Below are 25,039 nucleotides of genomic sequence, written 5' to 3' on the forward strand. Positions count from 1 at the left end.
GTATCGTGACCCGATCTAGACAAAGTGGGGCCCTGGGCAAAACTAAAAGTGGGGTCCCAAAATAAAACTTTTATGACCAGTCACAGTCAGTAAGAGGCTCCTTTAGTATGGTAAAACAAACTGTAATATGGGAGAGTTTTATAGGAGATAGATAGATACTAGGGAGATTAATGGGCAGCACGGTGGCTCAGGGGTTAGCACTACAGCCTTGCAGCGCTGGTCAACATCTGCAGAGTTTGTACGTTCTCTCTGTGTTTGTGTGTGCTTCCTCCGGATCCTCCGGTTTCCACCCACACTCCAAAACAATTACTGGTAGGTTGATTAGATTATGAGCCCCATTAGGGACGGGGACCGATCTGGCAAGCACAGTGCAGCGCTGCGTAATCTGTGTGCACTATATAAATAAAGAATTATTAATTATAATTATTATGATAGAAGTTAAATATGAAAGATTATAGAGATTTCTAGATGCAGAATATAAAGTAGATTATATATACAGTAGATTATATATACAATACAATCTGGAGGGGGGTACATTCAAGGGGCTGTATCTCTGGCTCTGTGACACATAGAACCTCACTTCTTTTTTCCTATGAAAGAAGAGAGTCTCCTCTTTTATATGAATAACATTTTGTGTTTCTAAGTGTCAGGAAAATAGATATTAACTGTTAAACTGCCACCTGTAGTGATTTTTATATATAAAAGTCGCACCTGATATTCTCACTTTAAACCTGGATCTCTGGATCCCTGGCACCTAGAAACACAATTCAAGATTTATTTGAAAGAAGAGATTCTCCCCTTTCAAGGGGCCCTGGGAAAATGCCTACTTTGCCTACCCATACCACCAGCCCTGTGATCAGGAATCCTGTATTCTGACCTGATCCAAAAACCCTTAATCCCGTCCTGAACCTAACCCTAACCCTGTTCCTGTGCTTGTACCCTGATTCCGTGCCTCCTCCCTGCTGCTCAGATGTCTGCATAATTACCTGTCTTGACAGAATAAAACCCTGACACAATGGGGGTCATTTACTAAGGGCCCGATTCTCGTTTTCCCGATGTGTTACCCGAATATTTCCAATTTGTGCAGATTCTTCCTGAATTGCCCCGGGATTTTGGCGCACGCGGGACGAAAACCCGACGGATTCGGAAAAACCACCGCATTCTTTTAAAAAAAGGGTCGCGGGACTCGCACTTACCTTCACCAAGAATAGGATTGTGAACTCCAGCGGACCTCAGCGAACTTCAGCACAGCAGCGACACCTGGTGGACGTCGGAGGAACTGCCTTAGTGGATCGCCGGAAGACCCGAATCCACCGCAGAGAACGCACCGCTGGATCGCAAATGGACCGGGTAAGTAAATCTGCCCCTATGTTTATATAATTTATCATCATGAGCGAAGCAGTAAAAATGGTGGGTTCTGGTTTATAATGTTTTTGTCCAGCAGATGGCAGCGTAGACAAACTACTACTACTATAAAATTGTTATTTTCTTTTTTTACTAAACTACTTCCACAAAATGTCTTTGGAGACTTCCGAGAGCCCAGACAAAGGGGTCACCGACATTTACTGTGTAATTATGAAGGTACCTGCAGACGAGAAAAACATTCCTACTGTATGAATGGGGCGGAGAAGACCCCACAGGTTTTGCAGGTCTCATCACCGCAACTGATAGAATCATAAGGTCCTGTAGATTTACATTTGCAGTTATGGGCCTGTGAAATACTTGTGTTAAAATACAAAAATTTGTGAATAATAAATCAAGTGTACTTCTGTCTCCACCAGAAAACGTGAAGTGCATTGTTAATTGGCGCTGGCCATTTCCCAGAATTTCATATAAAGCAGCCTCTCCCTGCACACCCTGTCGGATCTTCGTGTCTTGTGCCCTAGAGAAAGCTTTGTTCCTGTGCTGTTCTTGTGATTTCCTGTTTGTGGTTATTGTGATTTCCCATAGTGACCCCGGTTCCGTGACTTCGCTCCTCCGCTGCCAGCCTTGATCTATTGCTACGTCCCTGACTCTGATCCCGTGCTGCCCGTCCTGACCTCCTGCCTGTCCCCGACTACGATTCTGCTCAACGTCTTTGTACTACGCCTTGGCTGCCACCACAGACAAAGTCTAACCTGTGGAACGACCTGGTGGTACCACGCCGCAACAAGTCCAACCTGCTTTGCGATGGGCTCTGGTGAAAACCGGGTGGCACTTAGACTCCGCTCCCAGATGTCGGCTTATGTCAACGTCCGCAGTGGTCCAGGGGGTCCTCTACCCCTGGAGCCTGACAACCTCCTCAAACATGTTGAATGGAAGTAGATACAAGGTATACGTTCTTGTGGACAATATGGAATTCTGCATAGTATCATAGTATGTAAGGCTGGAAGGAGACGCAGGTCCATCAAGTCCAACCTTTAAGAATTAAATAAATGTTTTATCCCCATAACCCGTGATATTTTTGCTCTCCAGAAAGTCATCCAGGCCTCTCCTGAACATGTACATAGAGTCCGCCATAACAACCTCCTGCGGCAGAGAGTTCCATAGTCTCACTGCTCTTACAGTAAAGAACCTTTGTCTATGGTGATGGTAGAATTGCCTCTCCTCTAGGTGTAGAAGATGCCCCCTGTCTATGGTGATGGTAGAACCTCCTCTCCTCTAGGTGTAGAGGATGCCCCCTGTCTATGGTGATGGTAGAACCTCCTTTCCTCTAGGTGTAGAGGATGCCCCCTGTCTATGGTGATGGTAGAACCTCCTCTCCTCTAGGTGTAGAGGATGCCCCCTGTCTATAGTGATGGTAGAACCTCCTCTCCTCTAGGTGTAGAGGATGCCCCCTGTCTATGGTGATGGTAGAACCTCCTCTCCTCTAGGTGTAGAGGATGCCTCCTGTCTATGGTGATGGTAGAACCTCCTCTCCTCTAGGTGTAGAGGATGCCCCCTGTCTATGGTGATGGTAGAACCTCCTCCTCTAGGTGTAGAGGATGCCCCTGTCTATGGTGATGGTAGAACCTCCTCCTCTAGGTGTAGAGGATGCCTCCTGCCTATGGTGATGATAGAACCTCCTCTCCTCTAGGTGTAGAGGATGCCCCCTGTCTATGGTGATGATAGAACGGCCTCTCCCCTAGGTGTAGAGGATGCCCCCTGTCTATGGTGATGGTAGAACCTCCTCTCCTCTAGGTGTAGAGGATGCCCCCTGTCTATGGTGATGGTAGAACCTCCTCTCCTCTAGGTGTAGAGGACGCCCCCTGTCTATGGTGATGGTAGAACCTCCTCTCCTCTAGGCGTAGAGGATGTCCCCTGTCTATGGTGATGGTAGAACCTCCTCTCCTCTAGGTGTAGAGGACGCCCCCTGTCTATGGTGATGGTAGAACCTCCTCTCCTCTAGGTGTAGAGGATGCCCCCTGTCTACGGTGAGGGTAGAATCGCCTCTCCTCTAGGCGTAGAGGATGCCCCCTTGTCCTGGTCACAGGCCGAGGTATAAAAAGATCTTTGGAGAGATCCTTGTACTGTCCGTTCAGGTATTTGTACATTGTAATGAGGTCTCCCCTTTTCTAAACTGAATAATCCCAAATTTTTTAATCTGTCATTGTATTCTAGTTCCCCCATTCCCCTAATAATCCTGGTTGCTCTCCTCTGCACCTGTTCCAGCTCTACTATATCCTTTTTATACACTGGTGCCCAAAACTGTACACAATATTCCATGTGTGGTCTGACCAGGGATTTGTATAAGGGCAAAACTATGTCTTTATCATGAGAATCTATTCCTCTCTTGATACATCCCATTATTTTATTTGCTTTAGCAGCAGCCGCCTGGCTCTGGTCACTAAAATTAAGTTTACCATCCACCAATACCCCCAAGTCCTTTTCAGCTCCAGTTTTACCAAGTAATTGACTGTTTAGAACATAAATATACTTTTTGTTTCCATGGCCCAAGTGTATAACTTTACATTTATCTACATTAAACCTCATCCTCATGCATGAACAGAACATCTAAAATAAAACTTTATTAGTAATCACATTAAAATGCGCTGAAAAATCTAACAAACTCTGGTTTTTACTATGTGTCAGGAATATCAGAAATCATATCACTTCTGTACCACACATATAACGGGAAGACACAAAGTGAACAAGTTGGGTATTCTGCGTAGATATCACCGGTTGGTATCTCACACTGGCTGAGGTCAAAGTTCAGATCTAGCTTACTCCGTAAACCAGCTCTCTGCCTATAGTCCCTGTATGACTCGTTTCTACATCAGCCCTCTCAGAAGACGCGTCATTAGAGGCAATTTAGGAGTTAATCTTAAGGAAATCAAACCACAGGCACATTGGTACATTCATTAGCGTCAATCAGTCACTATAGCGGCCAATCCGACAATGTAAACATATAATCCCATCTCTCCGGGGCGGTGCCGCCTTGGTTCCCTCCAATCGGCACAGTTTCAGTGATGGAGGTTCGCTAATTAAGGGGTCCTCCAGTTTCCTCCCACACTCCAAAAACATACAGGTATGATGATTAGACTGTGAGCCCCATTGGGGACAGGGACTGATTTGGCAAACGCTTTGTAATCTGTGTGCGCTATATAAATAAAGGGATTATAAAGTATTATCATTATTATAACACTCCCTATCCCTCCAACACATGGTGACATATCGGTCCCTTTCCAAGATCACCAGGTTTTCCCCCTTGTCAGTGGGTTTGATGACTATTGCGGCATCACTTTCCAGACTTTTAATTCTCAATCTCTCCTCCATACTGATATTATATTGTACGTTATCTGGGTATGTGTGTATACAGATCATAATTTATTGGCCATTAGACTGAGGAAAGCATCCAAAGATGTATTATAGACTGGTGGAAACTTTTTAAAGGCAAGCTTTAACTTTGTGAAGGGACCCTCACCTGGGGGATGCTGAGCCTCATCCATGAAACCCACCATAGCATCCAAACACTCCAAATCAATATCTCCCAGTCCCATATTCGGATATATCCGTCAGCGTCATAGAGATGTATAGAGCAGCTGGCGCATGTTCGACTACCTGCTCTATGCATCTGGGGAACAGCGGAAGTACAATCACTGAGACCCTCACCGATCAGCAAGTTAGCCCATATCCTCCGGATAACCCCTTTAAGGACAAACCCAAAGAACCTATCTCGTATGTAACATGGGGGCTGCCTGTAGAAGAAGGTAAGTGACAGATCCCCAGCATTAGTTGACCTCACGACACCACAGCATCACCAGTGGCAGATTAAGTGTCCTATGGGTCTCGGGACTGTTCACACAACTAGGGCCCTCCCAGGCCTAATCTCCCCTGCCCTATGATACCCCAGATCTGGTCCCCCTTTAACCCTTTAATGCCAAGGCACTTTTTCGTTTTTGCATTTTAATTTTTCAATTCACACCTTCAAAAATCTATTAATTTTTTATTTTTCCATGTACAGAGCTGTGTGACGGCTTGTTTTCTGCGTAACATATTGCACTTCATAGTGACGGTATTTAATATTCCATGCCGTGTACTGGGAAGCGGAAAAAAAAAATCCAAATGCAGTGAAATTAGTAAAAAAATGTATTTGCGACATTTTCTTTTGGGCTTGGGATTTTACTTCCACAGCGCTGCACAGAGTTTGCCAAATCAGTCCCTGACCCCATGGGGCTTACAATCTAATCAACCTACCAGTATGTTTTAGAGTGTGGGAGGAAACCTGAGGACACAGAGGAAACCCACGCAAACACGGTGAGAACATACAAACTCTTTGCAGATGTTTACCTGGATGGGACTTGAAGCCAGGACCCCAGCGCTACAAGGCTGTAGTGCCAGCCACTGAGCCTACCTATTACATCACATTTCGGCTAAGGAAATGTCCACAGCAGAGCCCCCCATTCATGAAGAGCCCCCCCCCCCTTGATGAAATGTCCACAGCAGAACCGTCCTTTACAGAAATGTCCACAGTAAAGCCCCCCTTTAATGAAATGTCTAGGTAAAGCCCTCCCCCATGATTGAAATGACTACAGCAGAGCCCACCTTTAATGAAATGGCCAATGCAGGGGCCCCTTTAAGGAAATGTACAAATTAAAGCTCCTTGAAAAAAACCTCTATAGTCACCTCCGGCTTCTTCTCCCTAAAAACCTCTTCCGGAGGTGACAACCTGACGCTATTTGGCCGCAGTGATCCTCATAAAGGCCTCGGGCGCCCACCCATGCCGCCTATATGAAGATCCACCATTGAGCATCACCCAGAATATATGAACTATAGTCGGCAAATCCACCCTGATCCTCTCCATAACTGGAACCAATTCATGTTGATGTAATGTTTTCAACAAGTTCTACCAAAACGAACTTGAAGGAGAGGTCATCCTTGGGCTAGTTCTCCGTAGATCAGTGCGGGGTCTGACTCTTGGCACTCCTCAGCTGTTTGGAGGAGCCTTTCGGGTGACTTGCTGTAACTTCTCAAAATTCAAAAAAGATCTGACATTCTTAGAGCGAGCTCGGAGCAGAGAGAAATTCTTTCATGATCCTGGACTGGCAATCTATCAATTCCCTGGATCAACATATTAAATTGTGATATTAATGCCAGTGACTGCTTCAGATTCTGCATTCTGGATCCTTTCTGCAGTCACATTAGTAACAATAGAATGTTGAGGTATTTAGCATTGGTAACATTTGTAGGATCATCGGTTATATGTGGTCCAGACTCAATGGGGGTCATTTACTAAGGGCCCGATTCGTGTTTTCCCGACGTGTTACCCGAATATTTCCGATTTGTGCCGATTGTACCTGAATTGCCCCGGGATTTTGGCGCACGCAATCGGATTGTGGCGCATCGGCGCCGGCATGAGCGCGATGGAAATCGGGGGGGCGTGGCTGAGCGAAAACCCGACGGATTCGGAAAAACCGCCGCATTTAATAAAAAATTGTGTCGCGAAAATTTCACTCACCTTCATCCAGGATAGGCCGGTGAATTTCGAGGCATTCTAGCGGACTTCAGCGCAGCAGCGCCACCTGGTGGACGGCGGAGGAACTACCATCTTAAATCCCGGCCGGACCCGAATCCAGCGCAGAGAACGCGCCGATGGATCGCGAATGGGCCGGGTAAGTAAATCTGGCCCAAAATTTTGTAAGTTCTTACAATTTATTTACTAAGGGTTGCGGATTGCACTTTCCTCGGACTGTTCGCAGTTTTTGGGATTTGCACAGGTATTTAACAGGTGTCTTGACTGGGATTGCGTCACGCGTGATCGGATTTTGGCGCAGCTGCGCTGCTTTCAAGCGACAGGAATCGGGGGGGGGGGGGAAGGGGCGTGGCCGTCGTACAATTCGACTGATTCGGACTGAGCGCAGGATATAACTTTCAAATTGTGTCACAAGACAATGCACTTACATGCACCGGGAAGAAGAAGGTGAACTCCGGGGACCTGAGCGGGGAAGCGACACATGCAGGGTATCGGGCACACCATCTTAGTGAATCGCGGCACAGGGCATTATACACGGACAATGCTCTTTCTGTGAACTCCGGGGAGGGGTAAGTAAATGAGCCCCAAAATGTTCTACCCTCCTCACTAGTCCCTGCAGATCTTGTTCCCTTTCGATACACAGATGGGTGAAGTAAGGCTCTCTTTATGATATGTATTATATGTCTTGCCCTTCTTTGGGGCAATTATTGTGGTGCATTTTATAATGACAATGGTGTTCTTTGTGTACAGCTCTGTGGCTACCTTTATGAGCATCGTAACGCGCTTGCAGTGAGTATTGTGGCCTGTGCCTTTTAGGGGTAGTGTTAATTGTTTTGTAATAGGGTCTGTTGTGTAATTGTGGCCTCCTCACTTGTAGGGACTTTATTATTTGAGCCCATCAGCTCTCTTTTAGGGACTCATTGGTTCCTTTTTAGCTTCCTTATGGAGGTCCTGTAGATCTCTTTTGAGTTATTGAAACTTGTTCTTTAATCAGGGTTTTTTTATGTGAACCCATAGCTCTCATATGGGGGGGGGGGGGCACATTTATAGTGTTCTCTTACAGGTACATTGTAGCGTGCCTGATGTTGGTCCGGGGGCCCTACTGATCTGTGTCTTGTTCTCTAATCACAATACTGTGACCCTTTATCTCCCTTCTAGGATTCTGTTAGATTTCTGTAGTTTACTTAACTGGGTCACTTGATGTGGGCCGCTAGTTCTCATATGTGGGGGTTACATTTTATAGGGTTCTACTATCAGGTTATGGGGGCCTTTTAGCACACTTATGGGGGGTCACTTCTTATGCCCTCTTATAGGGGCAGTGTTTCTTGTTTTCTGATGCAGGGGGCTGTGATTTTGGCCTTTCAGCGCTCTTATAGGACTGTTCTTATATGACTGCTTTTATAGGACTGCAATTATAAGACTGCTCTTATAGGGCTACTCTTATAGGACTGCTCTTATAGGACTACTCTTATAGGACTGCTCTTATAGGACTGCTCTTATAGGACTGATGTTATAGGACTGATGTTATAGGACTGCTCTTATAGGACTGCTCTTATAGGACTACTCTTATAGGACTGCTCTTATAGGACTACTCTTATAGGACTTCTCTTATAGGACTGCTCTTATAGGACTACTCTTATAGGACTTATCTTATAGGACTGCTCTTATAGGACTACTCTTATAGGACTTCTCTTATAGGACTGCTCTTATAGGACTCCTCTTATAGGACTACTCTTATAGGACTACTCTTATAGGACTGCTCTTATAGGACTACTCTTATAGGACTACTCTTATAGGACTACTCTTATAGGACTGCTCTTATAGGACTACTCTTATAGGACTGCTCTTATATTACTGCTCTTATAGGACTACTCTTATAGGACTGGTCTTATAGGACTGGTCTTATAGGACTGCTCTTATAGGACTACTCTTATAGGACCGCTCTTATAGGACTGCTCTTATAGGGCTACTCTTATAGGACTGCTCTTATAGGACTACTCTTATAGGACTGCTGTTATAGGACTTCTCTTATAGGATTGCTCTTATAGGACTTCTCTTATAGGACTGCTCTTATAGGACTTCTCTTATCGGACTGCACTTATAGGACTGCTCTTACAGGACTGCTCTTACAGGACTGCTTATAGGACTGCTCTTATAGGACTTCTCTTATAGGGCTACTGTTATAGGACTGCTCTTATGGGATTACTCTTATAGGACTGCTCTTATAGGACTGCTCTTATAGGACTGCTCTTATAGGACTGCTCTTATACGACTACTTTTATAGGGCTACTCTTATAGGACTGCTCTTATAGGACTGCTCTTATAGGACTGATGTTATAGGACTGCTCTTATAGGACTGCTCTTATAGGACTACTCTTATAGGACTTCTCTTATAGGACTTCTCTTATAGGACTGCTCTTATAGGACTACTCTTATAGGACTTCTCTTATAGGATTGCTCTTATAGGACTACTCTTATAGGATTACTCTTATAGGACTGCCCTTATATGACTGCTCTTATAGGACTACTCTTATACTACTGCTCTCATGGGACTGCTCTTATCGGACTGCACTTATAGGACTGCTCTTATCGGACTGCACTTATAGGACTGCTCTTATAGGACAGCTCTTATAGGATTACTCTTATAGGACTTCTCTTATAGGACTTCTCTTATAGGATTGCTCTTATAGGACTTCTCTTATAGGACTGCTCTTATAGGACTTCTCTTATCGGACTACTCTTATAGGACTTCTCTTATAGGACTGGTCTTATAGGACTGGTCTTATAGGGCTCCTCTTATAGGGCTCCTCTTATAGGACTGCTCTTATAGGACTACTCTTATAGGACTGCTCATATATCACTGCTCTTATAGGACTACTCTTATAGGACTGGTCTTATAGGACTGCTCTTATAGGACTGGTCTTATAGGACTGCTCTTATAGGACTACTCTTATAGGACTGCTCTTATAGGACTGCTCTTATAGGACTGCTCTTATAGGACTACTCTTATAGGACTTCTCTTATAGGATTGCTCTTATAGGACTTCTCTTATAGGACTGCTCTTATAGGACTTCTCTTATCGGACTGCACTTATAGGACTGCTCTTATAGGACAGCTCTTATAGGATTACTCTTATAGGACTTCTCTTATAGGACTGCTCTTATAGGACTACTCTTATAGGACTTCTCTTATAGGATTGCTCTTATAGGACTTCTCTTATAGGACTACTCTTATAGGACTTCTCTTATAGGACTGGTCTTATAGGGCTCCTCTTATAGGGCTCCTCTTATAGGACCGCTCTTATAGGACTCTTATAGGACTACTCTTATAGGACTGCTCTTATAGGACTGCTCATATAGGACTTCTCTTATAGGACTACTCTTATAGGACTGGTCTTATAGGACTACTCTTATAGGACTACTTTTATAGGACTCCTCTTATAGGACTGGTCTTATAGGACTACTCTTATAGGACTGCTCTTATATCACTGCTCTTATAGGACTGCTCTTATAGGACTGCTCTTATAGGACTGGTCTTATAGGACTGCTCTTATAGGACCACTCTTATAGGACCGCTCTTATAGGACTGGTCTTATAGGACTGCTCTTATAGTACTGCTCTTATAGGACTGCTCTTATAGGACTACTCTTATAGGACTGGTCTTATAGGACTACTCTTATAGGACTGGTCTTATAGGACTACTCTTATAGGACTGCTGTTATAGGACTACTCTTATAGGACTGCTCTTATAGGACAAGTGTTATAGTACTGCTCTTATAGGACTGCTCTTATAGGACTGGTCTTATAGGACTACTCTTATAGGACTGCTCTTATAGGACTACTCTTATAGGACTGCTGTTATAGGACAATTTGTTCGGATTTCTAGTTCTTCCATACATTGCAGGCTATAGGGGGTCTTTGTTGATATGGTGACTGCGGCTCCATCATCTGCTGGTGCTGATTGTCCCCTGAGGAGAAGATGAGGTGCTGAAGTTCTCCCTGTCAGACGCCGCATCTTCTCCCGCCCGCTCCCTCCTCTCAGCCGTCCCCGTGACTGTCGCCCTGTGCGCTGGCCCGCTGCCCAGGAGGAGGCGGAGCCAGCGCCCGCAGAGCCCCTCTCACTCCAGACACGAGCCACAGCCCGGGACAGCCGCTCTCCTGCACACTGCTCCTACATGCGGCTCTGAGAATGCGGACGGCCCCGGTTTCCGGCCTCCTGGCCCCCGTGGCCCTTCTGCTTCTCCTGTGGCCCTCGGAGCGAGTGACCGATGCGTGCAGCTGCTCCCCCGTGCATCCTCAGCAGGCCTTCTGTAACGCCGACATAGGTGAGGCCGGGGAGGCTGTGGGGAGGGAGGGGGCTCTGCCTGGCACTGCCAGGGGCATCATGGACACATCCAGTGCCAAACATTCCTATAGTTTCTATAGGAGATGCAGCATCTGGGGGGGTGGGAATGGTCCTTAAGGGCTCCCTTCCGAGGGTTCCTAATGAGCTCCAGTTTGTCGTAAACCCCCTGACGTCTTATATTATTTACATCAAGGTTGGACAGACGCCGGTAGACTTCAGGACCCATCACATCGACAAAAGTTATGTGAGATTCTGTCAGGGTATGTTCACACGTGCAGGTTTCCCGTGCAGTTTTTTTATGCAGATGGAAAGAAAGTAAACAATGACGTCTTCCTGGCACGTGTGACTTCTACCCTTGTGGACCGAATACAGCACCAGAAGTTGGTCTTCTGTGCCGGTTGGTCTCGTGTAGATCTATCGGTATGTTTTTCCTAGTAGATAAGGTTGGGGAATAATGTAGGGTCCATCAAATCCGAATTATGAAAACCATCTGTATAGGAAGAACGTGCCTACCTATATCACAAGACTTTGATCTTGGTCCTAAAAATTGGCATCTGGTGCCAAGTTTTTGGATAGTTTTGGAAGTTAGTATCTGACAACTAATACGGGTCTGACTTGGGGTGACTGGCTCCTTAGTATTGTGTCCACACTTCTCCTTCCAGTAGTGGAGGCAGAAAGCAGCAGCCTAGACACCGGTGCTATGCCACAGGCCGCTACTGTCGAGGAGTAATAAACTTCACTCTTTCAGGCATCGAAGACCTAGGTGACCCATGCTCCCCCAAATGCATTTTTTGCTACCATTTCTAAACCTGGGCATGGTCGTAGTTTGAGTTGGAACTGTCCTCGAATTGAGCGAAGAGGTGGCTGAGTATCAATGGCTTTCTCTCATTCCATCTCTGGAACTTCTGCGGATAAGCCAAGGCTCCATATTCCGTCGTAGAAGGGAAAAGGGATAGCCACCACTGGACCCATGAGGTTAGAGGACCTTAGTTCTTGAGATGGATCAGGTCTTACCTCATTCTCTAGTTAAAGGACCACAAGAACCCTTTGCAGGTGGCCTTACTCTTCAGATTTCTGTGCTCATTCAGCTAAAATCTGTTCCTCCTGGTTCCATACACAATTGGCTTATGGTTTTCATTGACCATGGGCTTTAATGTGGCCAAACCCAGATACAACTAGTCGGCCATTGACGGTGTACAGGCGCCTCCTGACTAAGGATTTCTCTTTGCTGATCCTTCTCTAAGTGTATGACAGCGGGTTTCTCTCCTTACCCCATCCAGAACATACTGACGCTTGCTCAAATGAGAGGGTTGGGAGTGATAATTAATATTGACCCACAACTATCTTGTGTATATATTAACTTGAGCCAATGGAAAGCTGTCTTGTATAAAGTCCTGCACACCTGACCTTTCTTTTCACTGCAGCATCCATTGGGGAGATTTGGGACATAAGCTGCTTTGCCATTCCTCCCAAAATTGGGGTTTCTTTTACATCAATTTACTGTGTGCATGTTAATGCTAATGCTAATCTAATGTCTAGATCCATCATGTTAAACCAGGGACACTTACTAATAGATCCAGGCACCGGGAGTGTAATAATTTTCTTATAGTTGTTATCCATGGCCTCCTTACTTCTAAGTAAGTACTTCAGAAAAACTCTGCAGTTCGTTATCAGAGCCCCTCCATGCTGTGGCTTCACAAGCTGTTACACTGTGCAGGATCACGTCTCACCCTTCCACTGTGTGAGATTATATCAGGGAGGGGAGAAGTGTTTGCGAGAGCAAAGAAGGAGACATTGTAACAACCTGTGAAGCTCCAGCACGGAGGACTCTGGTAATGCCCCTAGAGTCCTTCTGCCTCATTTGCATAATTTTAAAAGTTGATTTAGGAAGAAAGGAGGCCATGGATAACACATATAAGAAGATTACCACAGTCACGGCGCCTGGATCTATAAGTAGTGTCCCTGGTTTATCAGGATGGATTTTGATTTCCTTTAAGGAAATGTATCAGTTTTTGTCTGGCTCCCGGGGACACAGAGTGGCGGTGACCATTGCTGTAGTCTTCGGACTGGTTGTGGTGGAGGAGGTATGTGTATCAGCCTAGTACGCCTCTTGGTAGTGAGCGCTGGCTGCTTCCCACCTTTGCACAGTAACGATATCCAGATGAAGGAAATGGGGAGGAGAGATGCTGACTTCAAGGAAACATTCCGTGTTTATAAGGGATAGTCACGCTTCCATAAATGGGCAGTCACACATATGGGCACGGTTTTATTGTGCCGGGTCAGCATATCTGTATTTGTACATATGTGGACATTTCAGGAGTTGGAAGGAATCCAGATAGAAAGACAATCTGCGAAAACATTTAGAAGAACAATAATGATAACTTGTGTAAATGCTTACGAGGCAGAAAGGAAATGGTACCCAGGAATCTCGCGGGAAAGATGTTTGGTTACGTTATACAGAAATAAATGATACGTTTCCTGGAGTTTTTCAGGTCACTTCATACGAGGCTCCTAACGTAGAGTATTGTATTGTAACGCATTACTGTACATTACATGGAATTTCGGAAAGTCTAAATCAAGCCTCATAAACCAGGGTCACTGACTTACCTAGATCCAAGCACCGGGACCGTGATAATCTTCTTATATTTGTTATCCATGGCCTCCTGCCTTCTAAAATCAACTTTTATAATTATGCTAATAATTTGATGGAGCCCATCCGTGCTGCAGCTTCACAGGCAGTCGTACTGTGCAGTAGCATGGAGTTCTGAGGAAACAGGGGAAGAGGAGACAGTGTAACAACATGTAAAACTGCAGCGCAGAAGGGCTCTGGTATTTCCCCCTAGAGGCCTACTGGATTATTAGCATAATTTCAAAAGTTGATTTTAGAAGGAAGGAGGCTAAGGATAACAATTATAAGAAGATTACCACAGTCACGGTGACTGGATCTATGAGTAAGAGCCCCTGGATTATCAGGATGGATTTAGGTAGTAGATTTCCTTTAAAAGAGTTTTCTAGGTCCATGATACATGATATAATCTAACGCCTGTGACCCCCAATAATAAGCTGTTCCTGCCGACTTTCAGCATCTGACATAAAGCCCCTATAAATATTAGAAATTTCAGTGCACAGGTAAATGAGTACGGAGCCACTCAATTCTTTTTCCGATTGGGGCAGATAGGCTACATTCACATTACCGCGTGTCCGCCGTACCGTAGCACGGAAAGCAACACCCCTCTCCATAGAGAAACATGGCTCTGTATTATGGGGAAAGTTAGGACATGTCCTATCTTTTCCCAGGGTACGGAACGGTACGGTGCCGTGCACCCATTGCCGGCCTTTGGAGGACTTATATATATATACAATCAACTTTTAAAATTATGCAAATGAGGCAGAAGGACTCTAGTTTGGGGGCATTGCCATAGTCCTCTGTGCTGGAGCTTCACAGTTTGTTACAATGTCTCCCTCTTTGCTCTCACAGCACTTCTCCCCTCCCTGATGTAATCTCACACAGTGGATTGATGAGACGTTATCCTGCACAGTGTAACAGCCTGTGAAGCTACAGCATGGAGGGGCTCTGATAACGAACTCCAGAGCTTTTCTGACTTATAGAAGTAAGGAGGGCATGGATATACAACGTATACATGTCCCCCAACGGCTGTTTGAATGCAACCATAAGGATAGGGAGAGCTGTTTTGCATGGCTACATCCACTGCTTCCAGAACTGAATTCTATATTAGGCAGAAAGTTACTTTTTTTTAGTCATAGATTGCAACGCACAATACTTGTCAGATCGTTAATATTTCCTACTTTGTATTTCGCTGTTATTAATTTTTGTGGCTGATTGGTGTGTATCTTGCCTGTCAACTATTCTACCATAAGATATAAAAAAAACTTCAGGCATTGTTTTGGGATGTGTACTAAATGTCCCCATGTATTTCGTTGGGCGCATACACACGGATGTGGTATCACAGTCTCGTATATGAGCCATCTGCCCGAGCTGCAAATTATAGATGAGGTTTTATCCGTAGCCGGTAGTCCTTATCTATTGTCCTCGCATGTCGATGACTACTAAGGCCCCTTCCACACGCGTGAGTTCTGCGCGTGCTTTTGACGCGCAGAACTTGCATTGCACCCTGTCCCATTGTTTCCAATGGGTCTTTCCTCATTTGCGTTGTTTTGCACGCGCGTGCTTGCGTTTGTTTTGGCGCGCGTCAAAATCGCAGCATGCTCTACTTTTGGGTTTCACGCGCGTTTTTCCCGCCCCATTCAAGTCTATGGAGACGCATCAAAAATGCATTGCACTCGCAAGCATTGCGAGTGCAATGCGAGTGCAATGCGTTTTAAATGGATGGGTTGCTAGGTGACATGAATAATTCCCCTGCTCGAGATCGAGCATTTAATTAAAAAAACACAGTGAAGAACAGTGAAGAATAGAATAAAACCAGTGAACACAGTGAACACAGGATCATTTAAGTGAAGAACACAGTGCAGAACACAGTGCAGAATAGATTACAGATGTTCGGCACATCTGCTTACTTGTCGGGAGATACAGGCGGAACGGTGCGAACAAAATAGTATGTGAAGAACAATATATATGTATGGAAACATCTGCAATGTGTTCTTCACACACATATATATTGTTCTTCACATAATATTTCGTTCGCACCGTTCCGCGCGTATCTCCCGACAAGTAAGCAGATGTGCCGAACATCTGTAATCTATTCTTCACTGTGTTCTTCACTTAAATGATCCTGTGTTCACCGTGTTCACTGTTTTTATTCTATTCTTCACTGTTCTTCACATCTGCTAACTTGTCGGGAGATAATATACGCGCGCGGAACAGTGAAGAATAGATTGTAGATGTTTGCATACATCTGCTAACTTATCAGAAGACATTCTTTTTCAATTAAATAAAACATTTTATTCCCGAACCATGGTCCCTTGGAAAAAGTCCCATTGACTTAAAAAACGCGCGTGAAAAACGCACCGAAAACGCAAAAAACCGCGAACAACACGCGCGTGAAAAACGCAAAAAAACGCTAATGACTCCCAGGAAAAATGGAACAAAAACGCAGCCAAAAACGTCAGTTTTTCACGCATTGCACCCTGACGTGAAATGCAACGCTAGTGTGGGAGGGGCCTAAAGCGTTGTTTGCAGCCCATGATGCATTGCACCCAGAAAAACATACGAGCAGACCTTCATAATGGGATTTCATACACACAAGGTCTGTGATATCCTAGCATAGAGACCTTGATCGGGATCTGTACTTGTGAGTTTTGCTTTCTGGGGGGGTCTGGTTGTTCTTGTCGCCACTGACGTCATGTAGCGGCCCCGGGTCGCTGCGCCCCTCAGGATGGACATGTTGTACTGCTCCGTACATTCCTGACATCTGATTAGCTCCACTTTCATCTGTTCTTTTCATTCCTTGTGTATGGAATGGGTAAAAAAGTCAACTAGGTTTTCGAGGTCAGTCCTTATAATAACAACAACAACACAAATGTGACGTGGGCGAGATGATAATATTCCTCTTTATATCTTATAGAGAGTGGCAGTCTGCATAGACGGGAGGGTCCTGCTCACAAGACTAGGTAACCCTGAATCCAGGAAACTAAAGTTGACTATTAATTAGCCATACCTGGTAGTCTCCCTTATGTTCCTACAATAGGGAAGCCGAGTGTGTGAGTCTCAGACACGACCCCTGTTCAATGACCCGGGCAAAGACTGTGTCCGCAACTTCTCTAATGGAATCAGGAGCCATTACAGGCAGTCCCCGGGTTACGTACAAGATAGGGTCCGGAGGTTTGTTCTTAAGTTGAATTTGTATTTAAGTTGAAACTGTATATTTTATAATTGGAGATCCAGACAAAAAAACATTTTTTGCCCCAGTGACAATTGGAGTTTAAACATTTTTTGCTGTAACGGGAACAAGGATTATCAATAAAGCTTCATTACAGACACCTTACAGCTGATTATTACAATCTGGGACTATAGTAACATCCAGAGAGGTCACCAGAGGTCACAGAGAGCAGAGGGGTCTATCTGTAACTATGGGATGTCTGTAAGTCAGGTGTCCTTAAGTAGGGGACCGCCTGTATTATGACAATATTAACTGACCGACCTGACTATATGATCTAAAATTTTGTTTTCGGGTCTCTTGATTGATAAAAGAGAGGTTCTGATAAGTTGCAGGTAATGTAAAATTGATTGGCCCAAATATCTACTAGGCCCCCAAATTTTAATTTCATTTAGGGTACTGGTCTACTCACTTTTCGTAAGGGATACCTAAAGAGCCCCCTAAGTTTACAGGGAAACACCAATTGCCTCTAATCTTTTCCTACCAGTTTTTTTGCGAGAGAACAAGTCTGTTGAGTTTGGGTTGAGAGTTTTAGGGTATGGGGAATGCACAGGAGTAGATTTGGGAGAATGAAGCAGAAGGCTTGGGGGGAATGGTTACAGGTGATTAGGTCAGAGATACATGGAGGGGGCAGGTTGTCGATGGCTTTTTAAGACCATTTCATTGTAGAATGGACAGGCAGTGGAGGGACTACCGGAGGGGGTTAGAGGCAGATTAGAACGAGGAGGTCGGTGGATTAACCAGGCAGCAGAGTTATGGATGAATTGGAGAGAACTAGCTGGGAGACTACCAAGAAGATTGATGTAGGAGATCATGAGGGCATAGTATAAAGTATAGTTCCTTGTGCTGGTGTCTACGTACATCTATATGTAAGAAATGCTGAAGTTGCAGAATTTTTTGGAAGCCAAAAATGGGCAAATGTAAAGATCTAAAAAAAAAAAACCATTGGGGGTCCGATTCGCGTTTTCCCGACGTGTTACCCGAATATTTCCGAATTGCGCCGATTTTCCCTGTACTGCCCTGGGATTTTGGCGCATCGGCGCCGGCATGCACGCGACAGAAATCGGGGGGGGGGGGGGGGCGTGGCCGAACGAAAACCCGACGTATTCGGAAAAACCACTGCATTTTAAAAATGGAAAATGTGTCGCGGAGCTTGCACTTACCTTCACTTAGCCGGCCTCGGTGTATTCAAGTGCGTTCTGATGCTTTTCAGCGCAGCAGCGCCACCTGGTGGACGGTGGAGGAACTGCCTTAGTGAATCCCGGCCGGACCCGAATCCACCGCAGAGAACGCGCCGCTGGATGGCGAATGGACCGGGTAAGTAAATCTGCCCCATTGTCAAAGTCCAAACAGCGACTAGAAGAGATGATCATGTAAGGTCCACGGTAAGTACTGGTCAAGGAGTCAAGGGGTGAAAACATTGATCTCTTGTTTTCAAGGCAATTCAGTGTTTTTCACTTTTTGGATTCGGAAGGAAACTTTTTGCTCCCGTGCAGATAAGCTCATGCTTTCTTCTGGATCTATTCAGCGATCCAAAGTTCTCATATTTACTTCTTCCCTCCATTCATGTCCCTTCCCCGGCTTGAACTGGATGGACATAGACCCTTTTTTTGCTAACCGAACTATTTAACCATGTAATTTTCTTAAAAAGGAAGGTCCTGCCAGCGCTGTTCTGCTCAATAGTGTGTTGAGTATTTTCAATGATCCCTTGTTTTTTTTTGAGCTTGAAACTGAAATATATTTCTCAGGAAGTATACAGACCACATTGTGGCTAAGGAGGGATACCAGCTCATGCTAAGCGTCAGCACTGGCGCCAACAGCGAGCGTGCCAAAACGTTCACCTACCCACCCCCACACACACGTCAGCTTCTTACTGCTCATCTCGCTCTTTGTCAGAAGCTTCGCTAAAAAAAAACAAAAAAAAAAACTATAGACTTTTTGTTCCATCTATATATAATACTGTCTTAGATGCTGTCTCCTACCCAAGATGGGAAGTAGGGAAGTACAAAATTGAGAATTTTTTTCAAATTTGACGTTGATGGCCTTGTGTTTGGGATAGGTTATCCCTCTTAGATTGCAACATCCGGGACTCCTACTGATCAGGTGACATCAGCATCTGAAGCATTGGTAAAGATGAGGATGGAAAATCCCTTTAATATCAAATAAGCAAGGGTCCAATTTTCATATTTATCGGCCCAAGACTGAGCACCCAACCGGTCAGCTGATTCAAGAGTATAAAAGGGCTTTCCCCACGAAGACAGTAGGGCCTAACTTGTGGCTGAGACCCCCGCAGATCGCGAAAACAAGGGATCCGAGCGACCCCTCGTCGGTCCATAAGAATAATGGAGCAGACAGCCGCGCATGACCGTTCTGCTCCATTAATCTCTATGGAGCTGACGTTTTTTTGCGATCTGCGGGGGTCTCAGCACTTAGACCCCCACTGATCAGCAAGTTAGACCCTATCCCGTTGATTGTGTCGCACACACGGTCAGATTTTGGCTTCCATGCAACACAGCTTAGGGCGCATGTTGTTGGACGATCTGACTGATACGGACTGAGCACGTGATTTAACTTTCAAATTGTGTCGTAAGTCCAAGCACTTACATGCACCACACAAATAATGGTGAATTCTGTCGGACCTGATTGGGGAAGCGACACATTCATGACTTCGGGCACACGATCTTAGTGAATCGCCACACGCAGCATTATAGATGGATAATTCACTTTCAGTGAACTCCGGTGACCTGGTAAGTAAATGTGCCCCAATATGTTACTGAAAGGTAAAAATACTCCTGAGTTTTTGTTTAGTATATTTCACCACGTAGGAGTATTTAAAAGGGTTTCAAGGACATTGACATACATGTCCTATCCATTCCATGGGTCTTCTGTTGGTGGGGGTCCAGTTCCAAGCACCCCCAATATTCAAGAACAGGTACTGGGGCAAAAGGTTGTGGCAGAATGTTTGATACTACTTGATAGAAGAGCGAGGGTATTGCTGTAAACAATGGGGAGCTCTTCTCAGATTTCGGGGAGGACACTGTCTAAAGGGACAGCAGCCATTGGATGTGGAGGGCCTGTTTTTAAAACCCCAAAATTTTACCTAGCTAGTAAGTAGACCCAGCAGCTTGATGATGACCTCTGTTTATAGTGTGAGTGCTGTATCCATAGGTTCCATTTACCAACTGAGGCCTGATATATACCTTCTGCTCACATTTAGAAGCATCCCACAATATAAAGTTGCAGTTATCCCAAAATGATTATTTTTCAACAAACTTTGTATAAACCATTAGTAAAAACGAATACAGGAAAATGTAATAAATTTGGGGTTAGGACTTTTTTCTCCACTTAATTTAGTGTTTGTTATCCTCCGAATAAACTGATCTGCTGTTCAGGCCTCATGCACACAACCGTCTGCATTTTGTGGTCCCGGTTTTTCAGTGTCAAAATAGACTGTATGTAACCAGCATGCGAGCTGTATCCGCAAAAAATACGGTGGACAGGTAATCACAGGACCTGGTGTCTTGGACAACCCACCATATGAAGCCCATTTATCTGTGCTACCGTAGACTTCTTTCGAGAAAAGGTGCCCCAAAACCTAAAATAATAGGACATGTTATATTTTTTTTTGTTGCGGTGGGTGGTGAGAATACGGCTATCGTTCCTCTTATCTGAAATCTCTGCCCAATTCAATCTTGCTAGCAAGTCAGGTTGATGCTCACTGAGGTGAGAAGTCTATGAAAAGGGTGGGGAGAGTACCAGCAGCTAAGTCTCCACCAAGCAGCTTTGAGACAACTAGTCCCATAATTAGGAGATCTGTTCTTCTATGTTTCTTCCATAGTGGATATTTGCTTTCTTTTGCCTCTTGGAAAAATCGATTGGCCTACAAAATAAAATTTTTTATTAACATTAGTATCGTGTTACCCTGGACAGGAAAGGCCTACCGTACACATGTGAAAACATCTATTCCTTGTCACTGGTGCTCCCGCCAAGTAAATCTCGGGTCGTGGGCTCACCCATGCCCCTCTCTCCGTGCTCCAGCGGCTCTGCAGCTTCACTTACCTGCCCCCGTTCCGGCTCCGACGGTTGTATGCATGTCCCAGACTCCTGGGGTGTGCGTGCACCGCCTCCCAATCATTTAAGGGGCAGGTGCACCGTTAATTGGTGCTGCCCATTCCCAGAAACCTTTATAACCCAGCCTTCCCCTGCACACCCCACTGGATCTTTGTGCTTACGGCCTTAGAGAAAGCTTGTCTTATGCCCTGTGTAAGTATTCCAAATTCCCGTTGTTACCCCGGTTCCGTTATTTTCTTTGATCCCGTGCTGCCCGTCCTGACCTTCAACTACAGCCCCCGACTCTGATCCTGTGCTGCCGGTCTCAACCTTCTGCCTGTCCCCAATCACGATCTTGCCTTATGACTTTGTACTACGCCTTGGCCGCCACCGTGACAAAGTCGCGCCTGTGGAACGACCTGGTGGTACCATACTGCAGCAAGTCCAACCTGCTTTGCGGCGGGATCTGGTGAGAACTGGGCGCCACTTAGACTCCACTCCCAGGTTTCGGTTTTGTGTCATCATCCTTGGTGGTCCACTGGATCCTTTACTCCTGGTGTTTGACATTCCTGTTGACCACGGGTTGTAAGTAGTCTCATCTATGCCTTAATAGAATGTATAATAGACGTGGCTTCTACTTCTGGGACCCGAATCTGTCTTGAGAACAGAAATCCTTCAACCCTTGTCTTGCAGTTGTAGTGTGTGAAGAGTTGGCCGTGCAGGTGTCACTCTATAACTTCACCTCGATTGGAAAAATTGTTGCGCAAATAAGACGCTTGTCCACCAGTTGTCCAACCATGAAACGAAGGTCGGAGTTGTTTTATGTCCTTATTAGTCCTGCAATAAGAGGCCTAAGGTTTGGCAGAAGAAGGAATAACTAAAAGTACTTATTCAATGCAGATTCCTACTAGGCGTTGGCGTTACTATGGATGGACTTTGGCATTGAAGCAAAGCCAGCCGAACCTGACTATTTCTACAAGACCAGACCACCGTGCGCAGCTTATCTCATGTTTAGATGATTGTCCCATCCTCGCGGTCTCAGGAAATATAAGAGCCAGGCATGCAAGTGCGTAAAGAAATGTCTCTCGATCATTCGACATCTATGGAAGGTGCACATGACCGGCGTTGGATGTTTTGTCAAAGAGGAAGTTTCGGCACAAGAGAAGTTGCAGGTGTTGGCCAACTGAGAAATGTAGTTGCAGTAATTCCTGTGTGTCCTGCCTTATTTATATTGTGTGTAAAGTGTTAGGTAATAACTTTTTCGGTAAGATTTTCAAGTTTTGTTTCTCCTTTTTCAATGCTCTACATCAACTGCAAAGTCAGAGTTAAAGGGGATTTCTAAAAGCTTAAAAAAGTAAAAAAAAATTGTAATAAAATAAGCATTACTCACCTGTTATCTTTAGTGCTAACTTTCTGGGGGGTCTTTAGCCCCTGGTGGTCCCAAGTCTCAATGCCCTGAAACTATACAGGTATACATCGCCACTGATCGCAATGGATATAGTACCAATTGTCGCTTATACAGCAGTGGATTTAACACCAAAAAGAAAAGGTGATAAGTCTTGCTGCCTGCAGTCACCACTAGGGGGAGCTCGTGAGCTTTATGTGTACTGTTATGTTAAGAGCCTATGTAACTCTGTCTCCATACACAGGGATTGGGGCTATGATTAAATAGAACGATGACCCCTAAAAGGAAATGAATACTTGTGTCTCAGAAATAACTTGTCTACAGGATCGGGGATAATTTGTAGATTGATGAGGTCAAATATGGATTGTGCTAACACGGGGTTTCCCTTTGTATGCTGGACTAGCTCCAGAACTTGACTGTCTCTTGCACTCCCATGGGAATCATTGGAGGGGCAATGCATCTAAGGAAAAGGATTGATAATTTGGGATCCCACAATCTGCAATTCGTCCCCTCTCCTCTGGCTGGGGTATAAGTAGTAAAGTCTCTTTGAAGGGAATCTACCACCACCCCCGGTTATAATTGGCTTTCGCACCATGTGACAGATACCCCTACGATGTATATGAGCTAGTTTGGGTATCTGGTGCGTTGACCTAGTTCCGGGAGCAGCCCACACACCCCTCTATGGCACAAGGCCCCTCCCTCTCTAGCCGCTTCATGCCTCCTGCCGTAGTCACATGGTCTGGCGGAGTGTAGGCTGCATCATCAGGCCTCACATACAGAAGCATTAACCCTATGACTATGCAGAGGTTTTTCAGAGATGCCTGGGGGGGGGGGGGGCACATTGGGGATAGCTGTATATAGTGTATATAGACTATTTTTAAGTAGCAACAAGTTTTGGTTATATTCGATGTTATTTGGGGTTGGACTTTCATTTTATTCTTATTTTAGAGCATCTGTTTAACTCTCTGTACGCTGGGATGATATCACAAATTGGAAACCATCAGAGCGAGAAAACCATCTGTTTTATTACAGAGTGTAATCATGAAGCAGACCGGCCGCGAGCACAGTCCAAGACCCCCCCCTGTGACCCCTGCAGTAGTGTCATATGTCTGATATGAGGTCAGATCCAGATCGGAGAACCCGACAGATGTCACCGGACAGTACAGTATGGCCGCCATGTATGACACGTATTGTACGTCTGGTGACTCCCGCTCCCCCTCTCCGATTCTCTTCCATCACGCGTTTTGCACGAGCTCCTGGCTCCGAGGCTTTGGTTTTGGCTTGGAAAGTGCAGAGTAGCAGTTCCCTCCACAAAGCTTCTCTGTTTCCAACAAATCCTCTCAGAGTTTGGATGCATTTTTGTCTAATGATTCAGCAGCACATGAGAGGAAAGGAGCTGGATCCCAGCAGCCATCGCTCGTCTCTGCCACCCACTACTAGTGCCGGGGATTATACCGCCATCCCTTCTCTTTATTAATCTCTTCCTACACACCTTGACTAACCCCATCCTTCTACACAACATCATCTCGTACCTTTCCTACAATTTATCTCTAAGCTATGGAAGGATCTGTACAGATTTTACTAACTGCATTGTGTTACTTGTGTGGGGTGTGTGGAAATGCACTAATGGGTCACATGAGATACCGGAAATACTCCTTCTGACTACCATGAAGTCATCTAGGACTGCCGGAGAGACTGGACCAGACCACCACCACAGCACCCTGACACCCTTGCAGCTTCCACGATGGGTGTCCCCCTTTTGCTGAATGTGAAATGTGCGTCTTAGTACTGTGGTCGGGTCCGGTCTTTTGTCTGGTTTCTATCCTCACAAGGTCTTTGTGATATACAAGGCTTCACTCCTTGGCAACCATCTTGGACAAGTATCGTCTTTGTGGATATAAAAGAGGTGCCAGCCGTCTTCAGTGGATAGATCAGATGCTCCACGTTTACTCGTACGCGTGTACCACATGGAGACGCTAGGCTAAGGGCTCATTCACACAAACGTAATGGGGACAGATATGTTGCCTAACCATTTGCGGCCACATATCGGTCCCCATTGACGTCTATGGCGCCCAGTCACTGTGCTGTGAGAAGATGTCTCACCAAACACCGTGCATGGCGAACTATAGGACATGTCCTATGTTTCGCTGTGTTACGGCAGCGGCCACTCACTCCTCTAAGGAGAGGGGAGGAGTGAGAAACGCTCATCCCTCCTCCTCTCCAGCCCACTGCTGTATGTTCATCCGGGCCACCGTACATCGTGTGAATGTACCCTAAGATTGTGATTTATTGTATTTTTGTGTTTGTCAACATTTTTGTTATAGTTGAGATTATATGTAATTATATTATATGACCCCATCAGACCCCTCATTTTCGTGATCTGTGGGGGTCTCATCAATGAGACCCCCACCGATCAGCAAGTTAGGCCCTATCCTGTGGATAGGGCCTAACTTG

General features: G+C 45.3%; 1 protein-coding gene and 1 long non-coding RNA gene across 2 annotated transcripts in view; one reads left to right on the plus strand and one right to left on the minus strand.

Annotated features, from left to right (window-relative positions):
- The first annotated feature begins 10,975 nt into the window (after positions 1-10,975).
- The window catches only part of TIMP2 (TIMP metallopeptidase inhibitor 2), a 28,805-nt gene continuing 14,741 nt past the window's right edge, over positions 10,976-25,039 (plus strand). The window contains exon 1 of the mRNA XM_072112356.1: positions 10,976-11,255. Coding sequence (XP_071968457.1) covers positions 11,120-11,255 — 136 coding nt within the window. The 5' untranslated portion in view covers positions 10,976-11,119. The remainder of the gene's footprint in view (positions 11,256-25,039) is intronic.
- Positions 19,582-25,039, minus strand: part of LOC140064979 (uncharacterized) — a 69,104-nt gene continuing 63,646 nt past the window's right edge. Inside the window, exon 4 of the long non-coding RNA XR_011847838.1 lies at positions 19,582-21,010. This is a non-coding gene — a long non-coding RNA (uncharacterized lncRNA). The remainder of the gene's footprint in view (positions 21,011-25,039) is intronic.

The sequence above is a fragment of the Engystomops pustulosus genome, chromosome 6 (assembly GCF_040894005.1).
Source record: "Engystomops pustulosus chromosome 6, aEngPut4.maternal, whole genome shotgun sequence".
Classification (NCBI taxonomy): domain Eukaryota; kingdom Metazoa; phylum Chordata; class Amphibia; order Anura; family Leptodactylidae; genus Engystomops; species Engystomops pustulosus.